The 20369-nt window shown below is 36.7% G+C and overlaps 2 protein-coding genes across 3 annotated transcripts; one reads left to right on the forward strand and one right to left on the reverse strand.

The window, feature by feature from the left end:
• Nucleotides 1-2384: 2384 nt before the first annotated feature.
• Nucleotides 2385-6378, forward strand: LOC121641856 (transmembrane protein 138-like). The gene is made up of 5 exons (XM_041988203.1): nucleotides 2385-2485; nucleotides 3367-3555; nucleotides 3749-3920; nucleotides 4222-4297; nucleotides 5778-6378. Exons 1-5 carry the CDS (start codon nucleotides 2385-2387, stop codon nucleotides 5888-5890), a joined length of 651 nt encoding a protein of 216 aa, XP_041844137.1. The 3' UTR covers nucleotides 5891-6378.
• Nucleotides 6379-6654: 276 nt separating this feature from the next.
• On the reverse strand, nucleotides 6655-20338 carry cfap70 (cilia and flagella associated protein 70). 2 transcript variants are annotated; one of them, XM_041986871.1, is made up of 24 exons: nucleotides 20202-20338; nucleotides 19057-19248; nucleotides 18711-18893; nucleotides 18391-18485; nucleotides 17429-17501; nucleotides 17025-17162; nucleotides 16498-16653; nucleotides 16187-16258; nucleotides 15965-16056; nucleotides 15056-15096; nucleotides 14927-14950; nucleotides 14768-14826; nucleotides 14531-14662; nucleotides 14302-14430; nucleotides 14007-14140; nucleotides 13693-13808; nucleotides 13095-13298; nucleotides 12702-12844; nucleotides 12281-12433; nucleotides 10394-10555; nucleotides 10029-10118; nucleotides 9246-9347; nucleotides 8682-8729; nucleotides 6655-6998 (listed from the first exon to the last, which is right to left on the reverse strand). In XM_041986871.1, exons 1-24 carry the CDS (start codon nucleotides 20277-20279, stop codon nucleotides 6888-6890), a joined length of 2727 nt encoding a protein of 908 aa, XP_041842805.1. In that variant the 5' UTR covers nucleotides 20280-20338; the 3' UTR covers nucleotides 6655-6887. The 2 variants fall into 2 exon arrangements, with proteins under 2 accessions (XP_041842805.1, XP_041842798.1); XM_041986864.1 differs by having other exon boundaries at nucleotides 14768-14950; nucleotides 15036-15096.
• Between the last annotated feature and the right edge of the window lie 31 nt (nucleotides 20339-20369).

Genomic DNA, 20369 nt, shown 5'->3' on the forward strand with positions numbered 1-20369 from the left:
TCTGTATTGGATCTTTCAGAAATAAATACTCTTTGTTATTTTTTTTACAGTCCTGTGTTTCTTGGGCTGTTAGATGGTGAAGTAGACTGAAGGAGGGCTGGATCATATGACCTGGCATTCCCATCAGAGAAGCTGCTGACAAGTAATCATCAGATGTGGAATGTTGGTAAAGTTCCAGGTAATGAACTGGAAGCTGGTTCAGAGAGTTAAAAGTCTGCAGAGCTGTTTAAAAAATCAAACAATCCAAAATATATTCGGGTTTGCTTTATTAAAAATGTCTTAGAATTACAAATTCCATCTGTTCTCTCATAGCTTCAGTGTCATAAGCTTTGTTCTACAGTCTGAAAAGTGGTTAATATCAGACCCTGGAATGAAAATGTACATATGATACTTCATAACATCTGCAATTAGAGTAATAAAAAAGAAGCTGCATGAGTCAAACAGTGCTATGGATACAGTACTTGGAAAATTAATAGAGCTAATGAATCTGTTTTTACACAGAAATGCCCATGAAGCTGTGTAGGATTATTTATTATGCATTTATTTTATTACTAATGCTACAAATCCTACTTATTCTCCAGTTTCAGAGACCCAAAGACCAATAAACTCTTTGACAATCATGAGGGCTACGCAACATCTGGATCACAATCTATAATCTGCTTATCAAAGAGGTCATGTTAAGAGAGACTAATTCTTTATTGTAGAAAATCTTTCTTTCCTGTAGAGAACGCTGTTCCTGGATTGTCTGCAGCTCTTTATTTATAATCGAGGCTTTTATTTATCCTCCATGTATTGGCATCATCATCAAAAATATTATCTTGCATGCAGTCAAACACTCACAAATCTAATAAAATGTAAAAAATGAAATGTGCCAAGTAGTTATTTTTCTACAGTTATGGTAAGGTATTTTCCGGTCATACAGTTTGTCCAAACAAATAGTTTTAAGCACCAGAAATGGCAAACAAAAACAGTGTTAGAGGATGGACAAAGACAGCATGACTTAATCGGCTAAAAGTATAACCTAATACTCTGTCATGTCATATTTTAATGAGGATTTCATTCATTAATTTACAATTTTAAAAAATTAAAAGGAGACTTTTCTACTACTCATACCCGGACTAACCTAAAAGTGAAATAATACTGACTGGAGGCTGTATTGAGGTAAGACTTACATATAGCAGTCGCTTTTTAATCAATATTTAATGTAAATCACATTAAATAAATCCACCTGGAATCGTTTTTTTAGACTGTACCAAAACAGATTCTCACTTTCAATGTGAACAATTCACTGGAAAAAAAAGGTAATTGGCTCATCATTGTTTAGTGTTTGTAGTAATAAAGATTCACCACTAGATGACAACAGTTTCTCTGTGGCTTGATTCCAGTTGTCCTTCCTAGAAGCATTACCATAATCTTGAATGGAAATGTGGCTGAACAAGCTATGGAAAAACGAACAAAGGCTTACAGGAGTTTTATTCATAGCAGGGCTTGAAGAATAAAAGAGTAGTTAGGATAGGCTTAAAAAAGTAAATATGCTATCAGTAAATACTAATTTCACACATGCTAAATGCTAACTGGCACAGTTAAACTAAATTTTGGGCTCAACTTGAAAATTAAATGGCTCTGAATATTTTTATAGGCTCTATAATTGTTTCAATATTATTAATATAAAATTATAACAAGGAATCTCTACCACTGCAGTCTGCAGATGTCCAGTATTTCATATTGGGAGTAAATAACATTAAATACTGTTACCAAAATGCATGTAAACAAACAGCGTTCATTGGTCACACATGACACAGATCTGTTGCCTGTGCATTAGAGGGGCAAGTGGATAAAAGGAGTCACAAGGACACAAGCTGTCAATCTGCTGCCCACTGTGTTGTCTGTGGACACATGCATCGCTTGGATAGGCATTTGCTACTTCAGCTTTTGAATTGAACCCTCATTCACAGGTTTGTGTTTTTCTGCAGCAGTTTGAGTGTCGTAGTTTTTCTAAATTAGTAGCAATAAATTAGTAGTAATTAGAAGGATATCAAGTGTTGTTTCCATGTACAGCAACAAGTAGTTTGGATGTTTTTAAGAAGATTAAGCAGTGCGGTACTAAGAACTACAAGCTAGGAGCACATTGATAACATTGATTTTGCAGCACTTGAAAACTTGATATCAGACCAGCTGATAGATAAATTTTTTATAAAAACTATCTAAAAAATATGGAACCATAAAAACCTTGAAAATGGGTATCTCAGTGTAAACACATTTTTCTGATATTTTCATTTTCTTTGTGTGCATTGAATATTCAGATTTCTGACTAAGAAGTAAGTAAGACCACTAACCCAGGAACTGAGTGGGAAGGCTTTCAAGAATAAGTAGTTTCATGGTCGATGGTCCAGTGTTTGGAAGTAGCCCTAATCTTCCCCACACCTGCCATGGTCATGCCAAGCTATAAATACGGGGTTCATAAGAGGATCCACCAGGTGTCAGTGTAAGGGATACTGCGCGATAGTGATCCTCAGAAAAGGAGTCCAAGCAAAGATTTGAAGTACAAACTCTGCCTAATTTCCAAGGCGGCAGCATTAGTGAAAACAAGACCTGTTTTCTTTTCAAGAAGATGTAGGCTGTTGAAAGAGAAGTAGATAAGAAACAACCTGATGGAAAATGTCTGGAAGCTCTTTGCTGTACTGTAAGTTATATCTGCATTTGGATTTTGTATGTGGAGGTATTAAATGCCAGCAATATTTGCAAGAAAATAAAGCTAAATGTAAGTATTATAAATCTAAGGTATATAGAAAAAGCATTTTTTCCTACTTGTCTTTGGCTGTACATATGTTTGTATTATTTGTTGACATATTCTGAGACAAACATCATATGTCCTGTTACAGTGCATAAAAATCTTTAATAGAAGATTTGACAGCTGCTGCCTGTCCTGCATGAAATGTTCCAACAGAATATAAATATATATCCCTTTCTTTACACAGGATATCTGCTGCATTCACTCGAGTGCCGATGTGTCACCTGTTTTGATCACCCTTGCTGTTGCATCCAAGTCACAGGGAGCACTGTGCTGTCACACCTGTTGATGCTTGGAGTTATAAATTATCAACAGTAACATGCTGACATCTCTGGATTCTTGGTGGTTCATCACTAAATCAGACTTTGTTTCCCCATTTGAGAGGAACTACAGTTTTTCCCAAGTACAAGACAACTCACTTGAACATTAGGAAATGGAGCTCTGATGCTCTTTAAGTCCCATTTTTTTCCTGCATTTTGGAAATCAAGGATATTTGAATGCATCAATAAAAGACTCCCATGTCAAACCTGTTGCATGCAGGTTGATGTTTCTATGTAGTGCGTGTGAGAGTGCAGCGCAGCCTTGGATCCACAGTGGAACCACAATCCGCCCGGGCACCCAGCCTTTGGGCCGGAGACGCTCCAAACCAGCAACTACTCATTGGTGTTACTGATTCAGCTTAGCTTGCTTTCCTTTGACTTGTTTGTTAACTCCTTCAGCGAGCTGCTGAGGACCGAACCTGCTGTCCAGCTGGTACTTTTCATGTAAGTTACTCTCCCACTGTTTCAGACACATGATGTTGTCTCTAGCTGGAGTTAATAAGAGAACACTAAAGCTGTTTATAATGAAGTATTTAGGAGGGTGAAATGAATTTGACACAAACAATTTTGACCAAGTCTTTCTGCTGTTCTTCTCTTGACTACTACTTATACATTTCTTGTTCAACGCCTTCAACAGCATCCAGGACATTTCCATCTTATTCAACCTGATCATCATTCTGCTGATGCTGTTCAACACGTACGTGTTCCAGGTTGGCCTGGTTGCCATACTGCTGGAGCGATTTAGAGCCCTGCTAATGCTCTCTGCTCTCTACCTGACCTTCAGTATCATACTGCATTCCTGGCTCATGGTATTCAAGATTTTATGTATATTTTTCTGTTGCATATGCATAAAAAGTAAAAACCTTTTTTTTTTTGTATTAAAAAGCTTCTTAACAGACAATGTTTAAAAGGTTCCTTTATAAAGGCGCGAAGAAAAATGTAAGAAAATGTGCTAGCTTCCAAACTGCACAGTAGGGCAGAAAAAATGTCTCACTGCACTAGTTTCTCAGTCTGAAACATAATGTACAAAGCACACTTTTTCCTGACATATTTAATATCTTTTAATTAAAAGCAGAATGTTTATTCTGTTTTTCTTGACTTTATTTGCAGAATCTGCGGTGGCTGAACACTAACAGATTTATTTGGACAGATGGCCTTCAGGTGCTCTTTATGTTCCAAAGATCTGGTAAGATGGCATTTTCATTCAATATTTTGACAACCAGATGTATTTGAATTCATTAGTTTTTAATCAGAAAATAAAACTTGCCATGCTTCACTATTTATTTAGGACAACATGTTACTAGTTTAATTAAATTTTATTTTTAATCCATGTTCATATTACAGAAGTGACTCGTTAACTTAGAAAACTTCAGTGTTTCTTTTATAAAAGCAGCAAGATACAATGGATAGGGAATTTTACCCTCAAAATACCAGTACTATTCCCATCTGAAAGCCCAAATCAACTGTGGTGTCATTTCACTCATTTTTTAAAGTTCATTGTACTTCTTACTCATAAATGTGCACATAGTGACAAGCTTGCACCTTTTTGATTTCTTTACTACCATTCTTATACATATACTCTATAAAATGCCACTAAAAGAAAACCTTAAGTACTCTGATGGTTTCTTTGTTAGTGAGTTAGTCCATCCTCTCCAATAGGCTACAGGCTGTAGTATCACATCACATCGTGGGTGTGATTTTCATACTGGTGTAAGCTCATTACAGGATAAAAGGATTTATTGTCTAGCTGTTGTTCTCATCAAGTTATCCCTACTCAGTATGAGAATGTTGTGTAGCCACCTTTACTTTATCCCTTTGTTTTGTCTGCCACTTAAGATCTGTCCAAACTTTAGTGTGACTCACTGTTTTAAAAACTTGCTATGATGCTTTGAAGTCTGTTAAACTAAGCTGGACCTTTATGTTCTTGATCGTTTTAATTGCTGGTGGGTATTTCTGTACATCAGCACAGTTAGCTGTGGGGTTGTGAGTAGTGCATATTAGTAGTTAGTAATGTTCCAGCTGGACAGCGGTCACAGCACTTTTTGTTAGTAGAATCATGACCTATTCAGTGTTATAACGTAGGCCGTGTTACAGAGACTGCATTGCAATACAATTCTGCAGTTAAGAAAATGTCGTGACAAAGTCAATAACTTTAATTCTCCAAACTGAGACCTCCATGCATTCAATAACTTTTATAATGTGCATTTATTCAGAATGCTGCTGATTCACACACAAAACATTTCTACTGAGCTAGGTTGAACTTGATTTTCTTATTTTGCACCTTGGTCCTGGAATGCCCTTAATGCTCAGCTACTTGGTTTCTTTTGTCATTTTAAAGCTTGATTAAGAACTCATTTAAATGAAAAGTGCAAATGCTGCTTTTAGGATTATTTTAAATGTTTTGCATCTGTTTTATTGTGTGTTGTGTTGTATATGTGTTGAGTGCTATTGCGTGACTCATTGACCAGGTCTTCCTCTTGACAGTTAGTATTTTCAAGGGATGTCCTGGTTAAAAAAAAAGTATCCATTTAAATCTTAAGGGACATGATTATTTAAAACACTGAAAACTGCACCAACATTTAGTCAAAAGTTGTAAACAAGTGTTCTGCAATTTTGGTTTATGTTTCTGTGAGTTGAAATTCTATCATTTATTTTCATCTTTATAGCATCTGTGTTGTACTACTACTTCTACAAGAGGACCTCAGAGTATCTGGGTGACCCTCGCCTCTATGAGGATTCACCGTGGCTGCGAGAAGTCTTTGCTCGAGTCAGACAGTGATCTCACTGCAACAGAGTTCACGCTGTCAGAAGTTCAGAGATAAAAAATGTCCAAGTATAAAACACCCCATAAATGTTCCACAAAAAAAACTTTAATCTGTTCTGGTCATTTCAGCTCAGTTAGTTTTCAAAATAAAGTAGATTTTCTTAAAGATATATACAGTCACAATTCCATTGTAAAACATTTTACCACACTGACAATAACCATTCAGGCCTCAAATGGATTTCTTGTACATGGACAGTACTTATATTGTAGCAGATGCAGATCTATTTGACAGGTAAAAAAAATCCTCATAACGTTTCTTTTCTAGGTAGGGAGGATTGTGCCAAAGACAGGAAAGGAAAAAAATAAAGCCAGAACGTCTGATGACGCTTGCGTTTTGTTCATATGGAAGAAAGTGACATGAAAGCTGAGTTAATGATATTTTGGTAATACTTTGTAAAAGATAATAATGCACTACATGCACATTGATAAGACATTATAAAGCATTCATAGAACTTTATATATATATATATATATATATATATATATATATATATATATATATATATATATATATATATATATATATATATATATAAACTTTTCTAATCCCAAATTAAATCCTGCACATTTTTTTCTGTATTAAAACATGATCCTAAACTGTCATGCAAAATTACATTTTATATGTTATACCAGCATTGCAATGCCTTATTAATGTATTTATAGTGCATCATAGTAGTTATTTCATAAAGTGTTACCGGTCTTGTGTTTTTATTGCCCTGTCACCGCATGCCGTTTTTTTTTTTTTTTCTTTTGTTGTTGCAGTACATTTTAATAAGATTATGTTGCAGCTGTTTTATACTGTGTCGCTCTGTCCCTAAAGTCTTACTCATTCTATGCACTTGAACTACTTCAGTTCATCAACTCAGACATGTTTAAAATATAATAAAATAAATTTTGAAACATTGTACAAAAGCATCTTTTGTTGTGTTTGTAAAATGGTCTTTACATAGCATTAATCATCTGCTCCAGTGCTGGTTTTGAAGCATGATGTCAAATGACTGAAGCGAACATGATCCTTCAGCTCAGAAATCTCCTTGAGGAGGGACTCTTCCTGCAGGTTGAACTGTAAAGCAAGAAAACAAGCATTTGTCACGTAGGAGTATCTTTTGTGAAAGTTATTGCTTTAAGACAGGTCTTGGATGAAACAAGCTTATTTGATTTAGTCAAATTGTTAGTTTTTGTCAAAATTAAATGCTGTTTAATTCTGTCACCTGAAAGCATTTTAAATACAAGTCTTAACAAAAGGTCCAATTCAGTCCAATTATGATCCAGTTAATTGTTATTCAGTTAAAACACTTCTGACTGAAATAAATGTAATTCAATCTAAATAATTTTGTTAGCATTCATATAAAGCCACTTCACAGAAAGTACTCTGTCAGAAAGGGCTACAGTGGAAGTACATTTCCCCAAGGTTCAGGCAGACCTATGGGCCCACTAGTGCTCACAAATGGACCTCAAGGTCACTATTTGTACCCACTTGAGGGCCTGAAAACTACATTTATGTCCTTAAGTAGTAAATGGTAATTTAGTAGTAAAGTTGTACTGTTTCTTCTAAATGTTAGGGTACAATATGCAGGAGATAGTCTTTGTTGAGAAAAAAAACAGAATTACAGAAATGGTTAAACAAGAAATATTCATAGATGAAGGCTTTACAGTTCCTTTATACATTCAAGGCAGATTTCAATAAATAACTGTTTAGTTTTGCAGTTTGAGAAAAGAAAATAGGTTTACGTGTAAATTTAGTGCATTTTAGGTTTTTAAAATTTTAAAATATGATTTAACACAAGCTTAACTAACTTTTTAACTTTTTTCACAGTATCCTAATTTTTATTGTCACCCTGGTTAAAGGTCAGGAGGAAGAATGGTTGTTGGTGGTTTGAACCCAGGTTTCCTCGTCCACTCACAAAGCGAAGTTCCTTTAGCAAGACACTGAACCACACATTGCCTCTGTTGAGTTTTTGGCTTATGAATGCATGTGTGAAAGAAAAATCTTCTTTTTGGGCTGTGATGGGAGACATTAGTGTACAAGACAGTCACCAGAGGTACAGTACTGGTCGTTATAAGGTACAATTTTTGGTACATGTACATATAAAGTACATGTACCAAAATATAAAATACATACAAGGTACATTTTTCTATTCCCTTGTGGATATTACCTGAGCAACGAAATAGTAGAAAATCTTGAAAATCAGCCCGTAAGAAAATGGATTAATACAACAGTTATAATTATATAGTATAAATAATATAGTTATTTATAGCAAATTCAAAGCTGTAACCCACCACTCAAAAGGACAATCAACCTAATGAACACAGAGTTTTTAAAATTATAGTTTTATTTGACTACATCAGTAAGTTAGGTTAAAATCTATGGGATTCAGTGCAATGGAGAGCGTGTCAGCTCTAATGATACGACTGGTCAGACATCAGTAAGCCTCAGCAGGGATATCTTTGAGCCACACTTTGACAGGTGCAGCCATTTAAGACAATTAGGTCAATAAATCCTTTGCAACTGAAAACTCCTACGCTGCTACTGCAGGGCCAGTCAGGGTGGAGTAAAACTCTTCAATCATCAGATGCTTTTAACAACTCAAAAAGCTTATTTGAAAAAATTTCTAGAATGTTATTGTTTGCTTTTTTTTTTACTATGCCACATAAAATAAACATTTCACAACATTATCAACAGTGAATAAATCAACAACTATCCCTTCCTTCCTTTAAAAGCAGAATAACTGAAAAACAAACTCACCCTTATTGCATATTTTAGCAGCTGCTCGGATTCCTCTTCTCGGTTAGTCTGAAAACAAAGGATGATCAGATGGTTAATCCAGCTCTGGATACTTACAAAACGAACGCTTGTTTAACCATGTCCCAGTTCAAGGGCTGCATGTCTGAACGACTGCAGCGTTGGGCTAAGATGAATTTGCTTTTCCTTTTAAACTAAATTCATGAAAAAAAATTTCTGAAGACTGCAATAACGTGGATCAATGAGTAAGGCATGCAGGGATCCAGGGATACATGTTCAGGTTAAAAGACTCAAGGGTTTATTTGTTACCTTAACAAGAACCTAAGATGTTTCCCTCTCTCTACCCATTTACTGATTTATCCTCAAGTTTAGAATCTAATGTTATCAAAAATATACCACGTGTGCTCTCATGTTTGGGTAAAAGGTTAAACATTTCTGTCATCATTTTAAGAGGTAAAATGTTGACCCATTGACTCATATTCTGTCTGGATTAAAAACCTTTCGGGAAGGCAGAATGTGAACTGGGGCAGAGAGTTGATGTAATTTCAGAGAGCTGTAATCACTCACCCTGAGGCAGATTAGAGACAGGTAAGCCCACACTTCTGCATTCTCAGCGTTTAAATGGTTGGCTTCAGTCAAAGCTTCTTCAGCTACAGACAACTCCTCCAACTACACAAACAAACACAAAAACACATTTCAGCTCTTAAAAAGATAACAAAATGGTTTCCATCAGCTTCTGTTTAGTAGCAAGATCAGAAGCTGGTGCAGCTCTAAGAGAAAACTGGGCTTTGTTCTCAGAAACATTACGGCCGAATTTAACCTCGCTGTGTGATTATCTACAAAGTTGAACATTTCTGCTGCATGTTAATGGGGTTCAGTTTTTATTTTTAGTCCAATATAAACAATGACCCATATTAACTCTTTGGTAACATATGTCCAGTGGGAGTGACATAACAAATAAACATGTATTTTACGCAGTCTACCTTCCAAGTATCTACACATGTTTTACACCAATGGTTAGCTAAGATTCTTGAGATTTGTATGATTTATGCCATTTTGGGCAACAATCAGAACTGTAGATTCAGTAAACAGTTATTTCTGACCAGTCACCAATGCAATTTATCTTTGAAGCCATACTGTACTCCAGTAGCAGATAATACTGCAATGAAAACAGTCCTGTTACAGTCCCATCAGCAAAAGTCCAGTAAAAGTAATCCACTTAAATAGTTGGTCAACAACAAGTCTTCTAAATCAATTTAGGCTAAAATTGAAAGATTTTGAGAGGTTAAAGAAGCTTAATCAGTTTTAAACTAAATCACTTCCATCACTCTTTCTAAGGAGGAATTTTACCCTGTAACAGGCTGTGCCCAAGCCCAGCCAGGTCAGGCAAGATGGAGACTGCTCACAAGCCTGCAGGTAGACAAGTTTGGCTTCCTCAAACTGAAAGGAAAAATTAACACAAAAAAAGAAAAATGACAGCAAGTCAGACTGTACAGGTTAGTGGCATCAAATGGAATTCTTAATAATGATAAATCATTAAAGTGCTTTAAATCAAATATGAGAATGTTTCCTATGGCACAGTGCTGTTTATTAGAAATTCAAATAATTGAAAGCAACTTTGTTATAAATATGATGCAAATTACAGGAATGTTTTTCCTGATAATTCAGCAGCAGATACAGTAAAGTGTCCAATGAGAATTTTCTCAGTATCTGACCTTCTTTTGCCTAAAGTAAACAGATCCCAGCCGGAGGAAGATGATGTGAGAGTCTGATGGCTGCTGCGGTAAGATCAGACTCCACTCATAGCTCTCCTGAGCTTCACGGAGGGCACCTTGTAGGAAGTGACAGTGTCCATTCAAAGCCCAGACATCCGCATCCTAACATGAAGCATATTTAATCAAATCAAATCAAATCAAATCAAATCAAATCAAATCAAATCAAACTTTATTTATATACCACTTTTCATGCAGGATTGCAGCACAAAGTGCTTTACATAGTAAAAAGAAAACAGTTTTTACGTCTCAAAAACATAAATAGTCACACACACAACGAAGATTATCACATAAACCAACCAAAGCACACACACCTAAACATGCTCTCTCTCTCTCTCTCTCTCTCTCTCTCACACACACACACACACAGACTAATTGTCATTGAACCCATCCCCCTCTAGAGAAAGCTGTCTCTAAAAAAATAACCGTAAAAACGAACATGTCTTGGCACTAGATGAGGACACGATATCCTTCCACACCAAGAGCCACCCCACCCATGACCGTCACCACAGGAACCACCCAGGCCCAGGCAGACCGTGCCCACACCGCAACCGTAGGGTTGCAGTGCAGGGCCCCAACCACCCAAACAGGGACAGTCACCATGGCAATGACCCTGCAGTCAAAGCAGGGGTAGTTCCCAATGTGGAAGACACCCATGAAGTCTTCCACATTGGGACAAAAATCTAAAAACAGTTACAACAAATAAAACCAACATATATAAAAATATATAAAAGTTCAAAGCAGAATTATAAAAGCTACATAGAGCAGTTAGAGAAAAAATAAATAATTAAATTAGTAAGTAAGTAAATAAATATAACAATATTATAACTAAGTAAAGATAAAAAATTTGGTTAATTTATAATGAATAAAATTTAGTTCTAAGCTAAACTAAAAAGGTAGGTCTTGAGCCGCTTTTTAAAAACAGATTAGTGGTTAGTAGAGTTGCTTGTTTAATCAGGCTTAATAATGCACTTAGCCACTGTTTTGTGGTCACATTAACATTTACAAAATTAAAACAAAAGAAGCAAAAGAAGGATGGACAAAAAAAAGAAAGGAAACGAAAAAAAGGAAACAGAAAAAAATACTGAATGTTTATCAGTTGAAAGTAATGGGACTTAGTGGTTTTGGCATATTTTGAGAAATTTTGCATGATTCAGTTAATTACAGTATGCAGCAACATATGCAGGAACAATGATTAATTCCATGAGTTGGCAGAAAAAAAAAAACAAAAGGCAAGATTAAAACTCTTGATTACTAATGAATTCGATGTTTTTTTTTGTTTTTTTTTTCACCCATAACCCAAGCTGAAGGACAAGTAATAACATGTTAGGGGGAAATTGGTAATGCATGTGCTTGTGTGCAGTGGACCATAACATCTCCCTGTTACACAGATGGATTAAAACTCAAAGGTTTTTGCTGAGGAACACTGAGGTATTAAAAAAAAAAGAATCATCTTCACTGACTTTCTACAGGAATATTTCAGACTTCATTTTAATGCACCAGGGGAACGTTTTCCCATACATACGAATAGGGTAGTGGCAAAGAATGTAGTTTTGTAGTTAACTATAATTTAAAAAACTAGAAACATCTATATTGGTGATAACATCCCAAACAAAGAAAACTAACAAACATGCTTAATTCTGCAGATAGTTGCAGGGGGCTGGAGTCTTTACAAGCTGAGACTGATTAGACAGGAGCCAGGATGCAAATACTTGCAGATGTTAGTGTGTTAAATTACAGACTATGGAATTTAACTGTCACACATAAAACAATTCAGAAACAGCAAACTACATGGGATGTTCTCTGTCCAGTCCTGGCACAGTGGAGTACCTGATCTCTGAGAAACAGTGCTTCCTTCAGGTTGGATGCAGCATTGCAGTATTCACCTTTGAGTAGCTGCAACTGGGCCAGATGAAGGAGGTAGGAGACACTGCGGCCACCTTCAGGACACAGTAGCTCCTGTGACAAAGCGTGTTCTGCCATCTGACAAAGCAAAACACTGACTACTAAAGCAGATTAACCACATATTCTTTCATCTTTTTACTAATTATATTTGTCATTTTAAATGTACATTAAATGTAGCCAATGTTATTTTGTTTTCACACAATCAAATGAGTATAAATCACAACATAAACTGTGACATCCTGAACTAACGGTAACAAGATGACTCAGTAACCCCTGCCTATTGTAGCTACTTCAGAGTGATATTAGACCATTGAGAGTGTGTGACCCCTCTGCTGCATGTGTATACCTGCAGGGCATTGTTCTGCAGCAGGAACTGGACCGTCTGTGTGTAAATGGTAGAGGTGAGTTTAGCTGGACCTGATATAGAGCTGTCATTCTGTGCCTGAGGCTCTTTGTGCTCCTCTGTGTCCTGGTTAAGTAACTCTGAGTCTGGAAGAAACATGCATCAAAACTGTCAAAGAACTTTGGCTCCAGAGGTCTTTAATCACTGGTAGACACACTTCAGGGTGAGATGCAATAAGAGTACCGTGCAGACAGGTTAACTTTTAGATTATTCTCAGGTGCTCTTTGTTAACAAAATACATCTTAATCGTAATAGTAACTTCTGATATATTTCAGGACTGTATTTTATGTAAACATTTGCTACCCTTCCGTTCTAGGTTTTTGTGCTGCACTTCACCTTGCTCAGCAGCGGGAGACCGTGGTGATAAGACTGTCTCTTCTTCCTCCTGCTGCACCTTGTCCTTTCTTTTTTCCTTTTTGTCTTTCTCCTCCTCTTCTGTGTGCTTTGCCTTTTTTGCTTCCTCTTCCAACAGCAGCGTTTTGGCCTCCAGAAAAGCTCTCTCAGCCAGGATGGATTCATTCTGGCTCTCATGGAGCAAACCTTGACAGCAGGTCCAGAAATGTAAAAATGAAACTATGCTGCACATTTCCCAGCATGCATCACACTTTTACTGCTCTGGGCCATGTAGATATTACAGATATATAAAGTTATTAGCTAATTCTAATATCTTATACCAAGCATAAGTGCAATTATCTTTTTATTTCATGTCTTAAAAAAAGAGGAAAAAAATTAAACTACTTTTCAAAGACATAAACATTGTGTGAAATAAAAAAATAAAACGTCAAAAGACCACACTTTTTAAAGGTGTGGTCAGCTCACTAAACCTGAAACGCAGACATTAATAGTGAATAGTAATAAAAAGCAGACTGAATTAGATCGCTGTGTAAGAGTCAGGGTAAACAGCAAGGAGAAGGAGCCCTGATTTTCATCTCACCCAGCAGCGTCCAGGCTGTCACACTGGGTGGGTCAATGCTAATGGCTCGATTAAAGAAGATCTCGGCTTCTTTGTAATGCTCAAACATCACTGCCAAGACCCCACACATCATCAGGCTGAAAAAGACAAGGACGGAGAAACAAGTTATTTTGCTGAGTTAAAATAAAAACAAGTTTATAGAGTCTTGTAGAGTCACAGAGAAAAAAAGCCACTTTACATTCTGTTTCAGAAATATGTGATAAGGAAGAGGTGAAAGTTACTGTAAAACATTATCAGATATTTTATGTGTACAGTATAGCTGGAACAATTCCAACCTGGGTTGGTGAGCTTCCTGGATAGATGCAGCATCATAGAAACACTCTTTTGCCTTCATGTAGTCTCCGCTCAACATGTGCAGGCTTCCCCACTCACACTTGTGGGAAGGCTCATCAGGATGCCTCACCACTAGCTGTAGGTAAACAGATCAAATTTCAATGACAACATATCAGGATGCATAGGTAAATTAGTTGCCAATGCTGGCTGTCTTATTGATCTTCTCATATGTCATTATTATGACTGAAAAATCACAAAAAATATATATATTTTCAGCATGTTTTCTTGTTTTTATACCTCAAGGTAATACTGAGCAGCTTGCTGATAATTCCCAGTAAGTTGTGCCTCTCTGGCAAAATGCCTGAGCTGAGAAGAGTGGAGGGGGATTTCATTTGTAGAGTCTTCTTTAACATCGTTGGAGTAGATCTGGTTTAGAGATCATTTTAAAAAGAACAAAAACAGCAATAAAATTATACCTGGATGATAATGTCCTCACAATGCTGTACTGCATGAGTGTGTTTGTTACCTTGTCTAGAGCTACGTGCATCTCATCCACCAGATAGACATATAGTTTGCTCACAAATTCCTTCAGCTCCTGAGGGTCAGTGATTGGTTCTGTCCGCTGCATTTTGTCACGTACAATCATCACCACTGCATGCTATGTGCCCCAAACACACACGAATCATGTGGTAAGTTTGGTTTGAGAGCCACCATTGCAGGAAAAAAAAACCTTCACAAAGTCCATGCAAGTTTTTATTCTGACCTTTATCTGCTCCTTGAAGGCAAAATATCTCCCAGAGACATTCAGGGATCCCATTAGTTCTGTCAACATTTGTTCTTGGTTATGTCCTTGTGGCAGCGTGCAACGTGCTCCAAACAATTCCTGATACTGCTCTGAAATAATTTCTACTGTGTTCTCTACCTGCCTGTGGAAGCCCAGCACTGCCTGCAGGAGCACACAGCAGAATGTTGAGTAAGAAACCCTCACTGGTTGTATAATTTATCTTGTGTGTGTCTGTGTGCATGTTTACTCTATCAGCTCTGCTAGGACCTGCTGGAGGGAGAGGTCTCTGGGGGATCATTGCCTTTACCCTGTAAAAAAAAAAAAATAGAAAAAAACGACACATCTCAGCATATTCCCATTTCTTTTTGCTCCAATGTAAAGAGAAAACCCTAAAGGCATCTAATAAATTTAAAATAAATTTAAAAAACAACAGTGCAACTGTTAATCTTTCACAACCAGGCTACTTTTAATGAGTGAGATTTCATATTTGTGACTTCAGAGGGGAACATGTTGATATGTTGAAACCCTCAAGCTTTTAAAATTTAAAGCCAAGAAGTGTGTAATTACCAGAAAAAAGTACCCAAGAATTCGGTAAGAAATCCCGTACAAGTAAATAAGTTACCTTTAGAATGTCATTTTTCACATCCAAAAAGAAAAAAATCCCAGATGCATTCAGCTGCATTCTCATGGAAGATATCCAAATATTCATCTTTGCTAATGCAAATGTAAAGTATTCATATTGCTTCCAATTTGTGGGCGAAAAGAACAAAAACAAGATCACAGATAAATGCAAACTTTGCCTGGATAAAAAAGTAGAGCAGGATCTACTTCAAATGTGGAGAAACACTTGCAACAGCTTCACAAGACTTAAGATGAGGCCCACTGAAGCACAGACTGTGGGGCCACAACACCAGATCATTTCTGCTAAAGCTGCCAGTCAGAAGGAAGTGGATCATCTTGTTGTTGGTTATGTTGTAAATCCTAAGGTAAGTGTAACTGCCACTAGGCATTGCAAAGCATTTTTCATTTTAAGTTATGAAAATTACTACAGAGTAAGTTTTCTTAGTAGGCAACACGTTAATTGAACACTTTTCATCAAATGCATTCATGTCATGTCAAAGGTTATTCTTAGAAGTCTGGCCCAACTCTGGTCACCACATGATTCATTTACATTACCTTCTGTTCAGCTCCTCTGGTGATATTTTAGGTACAAGCGGTTTCTCCAAGGCTATCTCAATGACAATATAAGTTCTGGCCTCCGTGTACACCTGTCATTAACAAAAGTGAATTATTAAAATATTTCAGATCAGCAAACTTGCTTCCAGTAAATGATATTCATTATGTTTGTGTAAGCATTAATACTAAACAGAGTTGTGTTGCTGTTCAGTGGAAGCTTACATTTCCCTCAGCATTGCCTTTGGGGTCAGTTTCCACCAGGTTTTTTGTGCCATCAGTTACAGTCATTCTGCTCTGATTGACAATTTGCTGGCATATGAAAAAGAAAATATGAGAAGATCCTAATTTTACTATATTTGCTGATATTGTGGTTAATTAAGAGAGAGATGAAAAGCTTTGGTTTGTTTTGTAATTTTTTTATAAAACAAAAATTTGTTCTGTGGTATATAATTTGTGTTACTTGGTTTTCTGAGTGTTAATTAAAATGTTATAATGAGGAACAAATCTTTTTTAATCTTCAATATTTGCCTGACCTCTTTGGCCTGCGCTTTGTCCTTGGCTCCTTTGTTGCTTCCATCATAGTTCTTCCCTCCTTTTTTGTGAGTTCCAACGGGAGAGGTGGCCAGTGCTTTGGCCTGGTTGGCTTCTATCTTTGCCTGTTTTCTTATTACACTGACACTCCGCTTGGCCTTTGAGTACAAGGTTGACAACTCCACTTAATACAGGCTTAACAAAAAACACTACTGGACAAGTATTAGATCTATTTAGAATTATATTTTTAGTAACAATTTTTATTCAGAAAACATCTGCTGATATTAAGGGAAATACTGTATATACAAGCTACTGTACTGAACACAGTGAGACAACAAATATTGAATAAACACTATGAAACGCTGCTCATAGAAGACAACAACACATCTAGAAGGTGTTCCTTTAAGAAACAGATGAGATTCAGTTTTTGTATAAACCATTCCATGTCTGAACTAAAACTATAGAGAGAATAATTAAAGTAAAGAAGTGTTTTTGTTCGTTTGTTTGTTTGTTTGTATGTTTGTATGACCTTGCTCTGCAACACAGCTTCGTTGAAGGGCTGAACAGTGTATGCTCCCCTGATCCTGCTGACACTGGGATACAACAACCGTCCCATGTCCACAAAAGCCACACCATGGAAGGGGAGCTCTATGTTCTCATCACCTAGCTATACAAACACACAAGAACAAATACACAGAATAATTGCTACCAAAGACAGGATGAATGTGTGGTCCTGTCATTTGTCTTCAGGGAATGAAAGCATTTGGCAGGATACAGGTTCTTAAAATGATAAATTACAACTATTCATCAAAGGCTCTTCTCAAGCCTCTCATTAACTTTGGCTAACTTAAATACAATCATTTTGTTAAAACTAGATGGCTAACACTGCAGGACCAACAGAGTACTGACAAGCGGCTGGAAAATATGACTAACCTTTGCCAACGGAGTCATCGACCTCATAATCTCCACTGGCCACAGTCGGCTCTCATTGATCCTCTGTTGTAGCCTGAAATAACAGTATTATTACACACGTCTCAATATCTCTTTATGAATTTCCTTCCACAGTTTTTCTACTTTACATGACTACCGGTAATTAGCACTCCCTTATTTGCTATTTTGTTGCTGGGATAATCAGTTTTATTTATATTAAATCAAATTAAACCAAAATGTATATATGAAGGTCTTTTCATACAAAAAAGCACAAAGTGCTTTACATAAAAAAACAATGTTGGCACATTAAAAACACAAGTCTTCACACACTAAACTATATGACTTAACAATTTCAAAAACACATACCAGATCATAATCTGTCTCACACACATGTACTCTCTCTCTCACACATACACACACACAAACAACATGCATGCATGAAATACACATCTGGCTTAACGCTATATAACATCTTCAAATACACCTGTAAATAATTATATTAATCAATTATTGAAGCTGATATGGTCTGAAATTTGTAAAAAAAAATCCACATGAACTATGAGCAAAAACCGTAAGTTGCCAAATAACAGTGCATACTTCTAAGATATTAATGAATTACATTCCCATTTGCAGAATCATTAGAGTAGAGAGATGATTCATGGAGAAGTGTGAATTCCGCCTGTGAGCGTGTAGCCCGTTTTGGGGACATTTTTGGTTTGTTTATTAATTGGTACTGTTAAGAGTAATTGTTAAACCCGAGAAGGGACACTTTTAGTTAGTTTGTTTTGTTTTGTAGTTTAAATCATAGCTGGAAAAGGATTGTTTGATTTTTGGAACCCATTTCTGTTTTGATTATTAATAAAAAGTCATTGTATTTTATTTATCCTTGGTCCGGCTCCATCTGTGTTACAGTCCTATTGACCCCTGGACAAAAAGGGGACGTAACAGCTGTGTGTGCAGCTAACCTGGAAGTTCCTCCTGCATCCAGGGAGATGCTAATCTCTGTGTCCCAGCTCACCTTGTCCTTTGTCATCTCTGCCTCAATACGAAATGCCCGGTCCTGTGGGAACATTTAGACCTCCAACTTTGTAACTGACCATGCGCATGGGCCTTCATGTATGCTCTCATCTTCTTCTATCGTTATAGATATCTTGTATCATTAATCACCAGCAAATCCTGCTTTTATATTAGTGTTTAGCTGCAAGTCTGGCTACATTTGGAAAATGAAAGGTATTTATTTACAGATAACATATTTGCCTGCCCATGCAAGCTGCATTTTGGATACCTCTGAGCTAGTCAGTTCTCCATCCTCTTTTTCTATCAACACTGACTGTAACAAGGCTTCTGGCAAGGAGTGGACACTTGGTACAGATACAGTTTGATGGAGCCTCTTCCACTGTTGGCACTTGGGCCCCGTTTGTCTGCTTGCCTTCAGCTGTCCTTCACAGAACATCAATATCTGATCTTGCTGGATGATAGAAAAATAGCACAACCATGTTGTTTAAAGACATTCAAGTTTGGGTTTCCAAGAGGGTTATGTAAAAAATGTTATGTGACAGTCAAAGGTTCTGAATAGGAAAAACCTCAAGAGACTACAAAAAAAAAAAAAAAAAAAAAAGCATAAAACTCACTTCTGTGGTAAGAGGGACCTCCAGGGCAGCAGTGTAAGTGAAGGGACTGGGAGCAGGGCCTGATGGCAGTGTCCATGCCTCAGGGACAGAGTAGGCTGACGCCACAGTTATCTTCAGGAGGTTGGAGGTGGAGGGTTCAGCCTCAGAAAGCAATGAATCTGAGACACTGGCACAGGAACCTGGGATGGGCTGCTAAAGGAGGTCAAATGACATTTACATTTTCTTACATTTTTCATTATAAACTTTCAATTTAAATTACATGTCAGCAACATTAAAATGATAAATGTCCATGTTGACATTCAGTTCTGTGCTTCTTTTGGTGATGTTTATACAAAAATTATAAATTTTGAAATTGATAAATAAAATATCCCATACCCTGGGATCTTGACTACGATCAAATAATCATGAGTATGTGTCAATTTATGTCTAAGTTTAAATTAAACATTTTAAAGTATTTGCTATGCTTTCATGAAATATAGACAAAAGTTTGTGTTACTCCAAATACCAGCATGCTGCTCAGCTTTAACTATGTTTCATCCCATAGTTTGCAACAAATTTTTAAATGAAGCTACATTACAGGAAAATAAATCAATTAATTAATCCATTCAATTTGTATTTCAGTTGAGACGAGTATATCTACTAATGTTGTAAATTTACTCCTGAAGCAAGAGTGGTATAACTCTACAGTAATATTAACTAATCAGTGTTAAACTGAGTTACAAACAATCTGATTACAGTTTCCGACGCAAAGTGCTGCTAAACTGTAGTTCGAATCAGCCTGTCGACAATCATGCACTTGTTTTGTTTAGATACGTTAACCTCAAATGAAATTGCCACGGTGGCAACTATTGCTGCTGCCTCATGTCTGAGACGCAGAGGCTTGTTTCCATGGCGACGATGTTATTGTTGGTGGTGTATTCAAAGACTCTCGTAAAATATACAATAGACTGATCCTTTACAAAGGCAGAAAAAATTTGAGAAGTGGACAACACAAATTAAGTATTAATAAACAAGCACAAGAGGACAATCCAATTAATAAATCGAAACTCTGTCAAAACCACAAGAACTGTATTGCTGCTCTCGCCGGTTATGCCGAGAGAAACGTTAGCTAAGTTTTTCCTTTTAAATCAAACATTAAACTTTACCAGGTGATTTCCGTTGATCCCATTTACTTTTATGGACAGTTTTGGTTCTGTTGCTGCTGTATTGTCAGATCTCTCCATTGAAAAGTTATAGAATAATCGATTGTTTGCTATGTAACGTTTTCAGTGGAGTTGCGTGAAACGCAGAGGCTTGTTTCCATGGCGACGCGG

The sequence above is a fragment of the Melanotaenia boesemani genome, chromosome 1 (assembly GCF_017639745.1).
Source record: "Melanotaenia boesemani isolate fMelBoe1 chromosome 1, fMelBoe1.pri, whole genome shotgun sequence".
NCBI lineage: Eukaryota > Metazoa > Chordata > Actinopteri > Atheriniformes > Melanotaeniidae > Melanotaenia > Melanotaenia boesemani.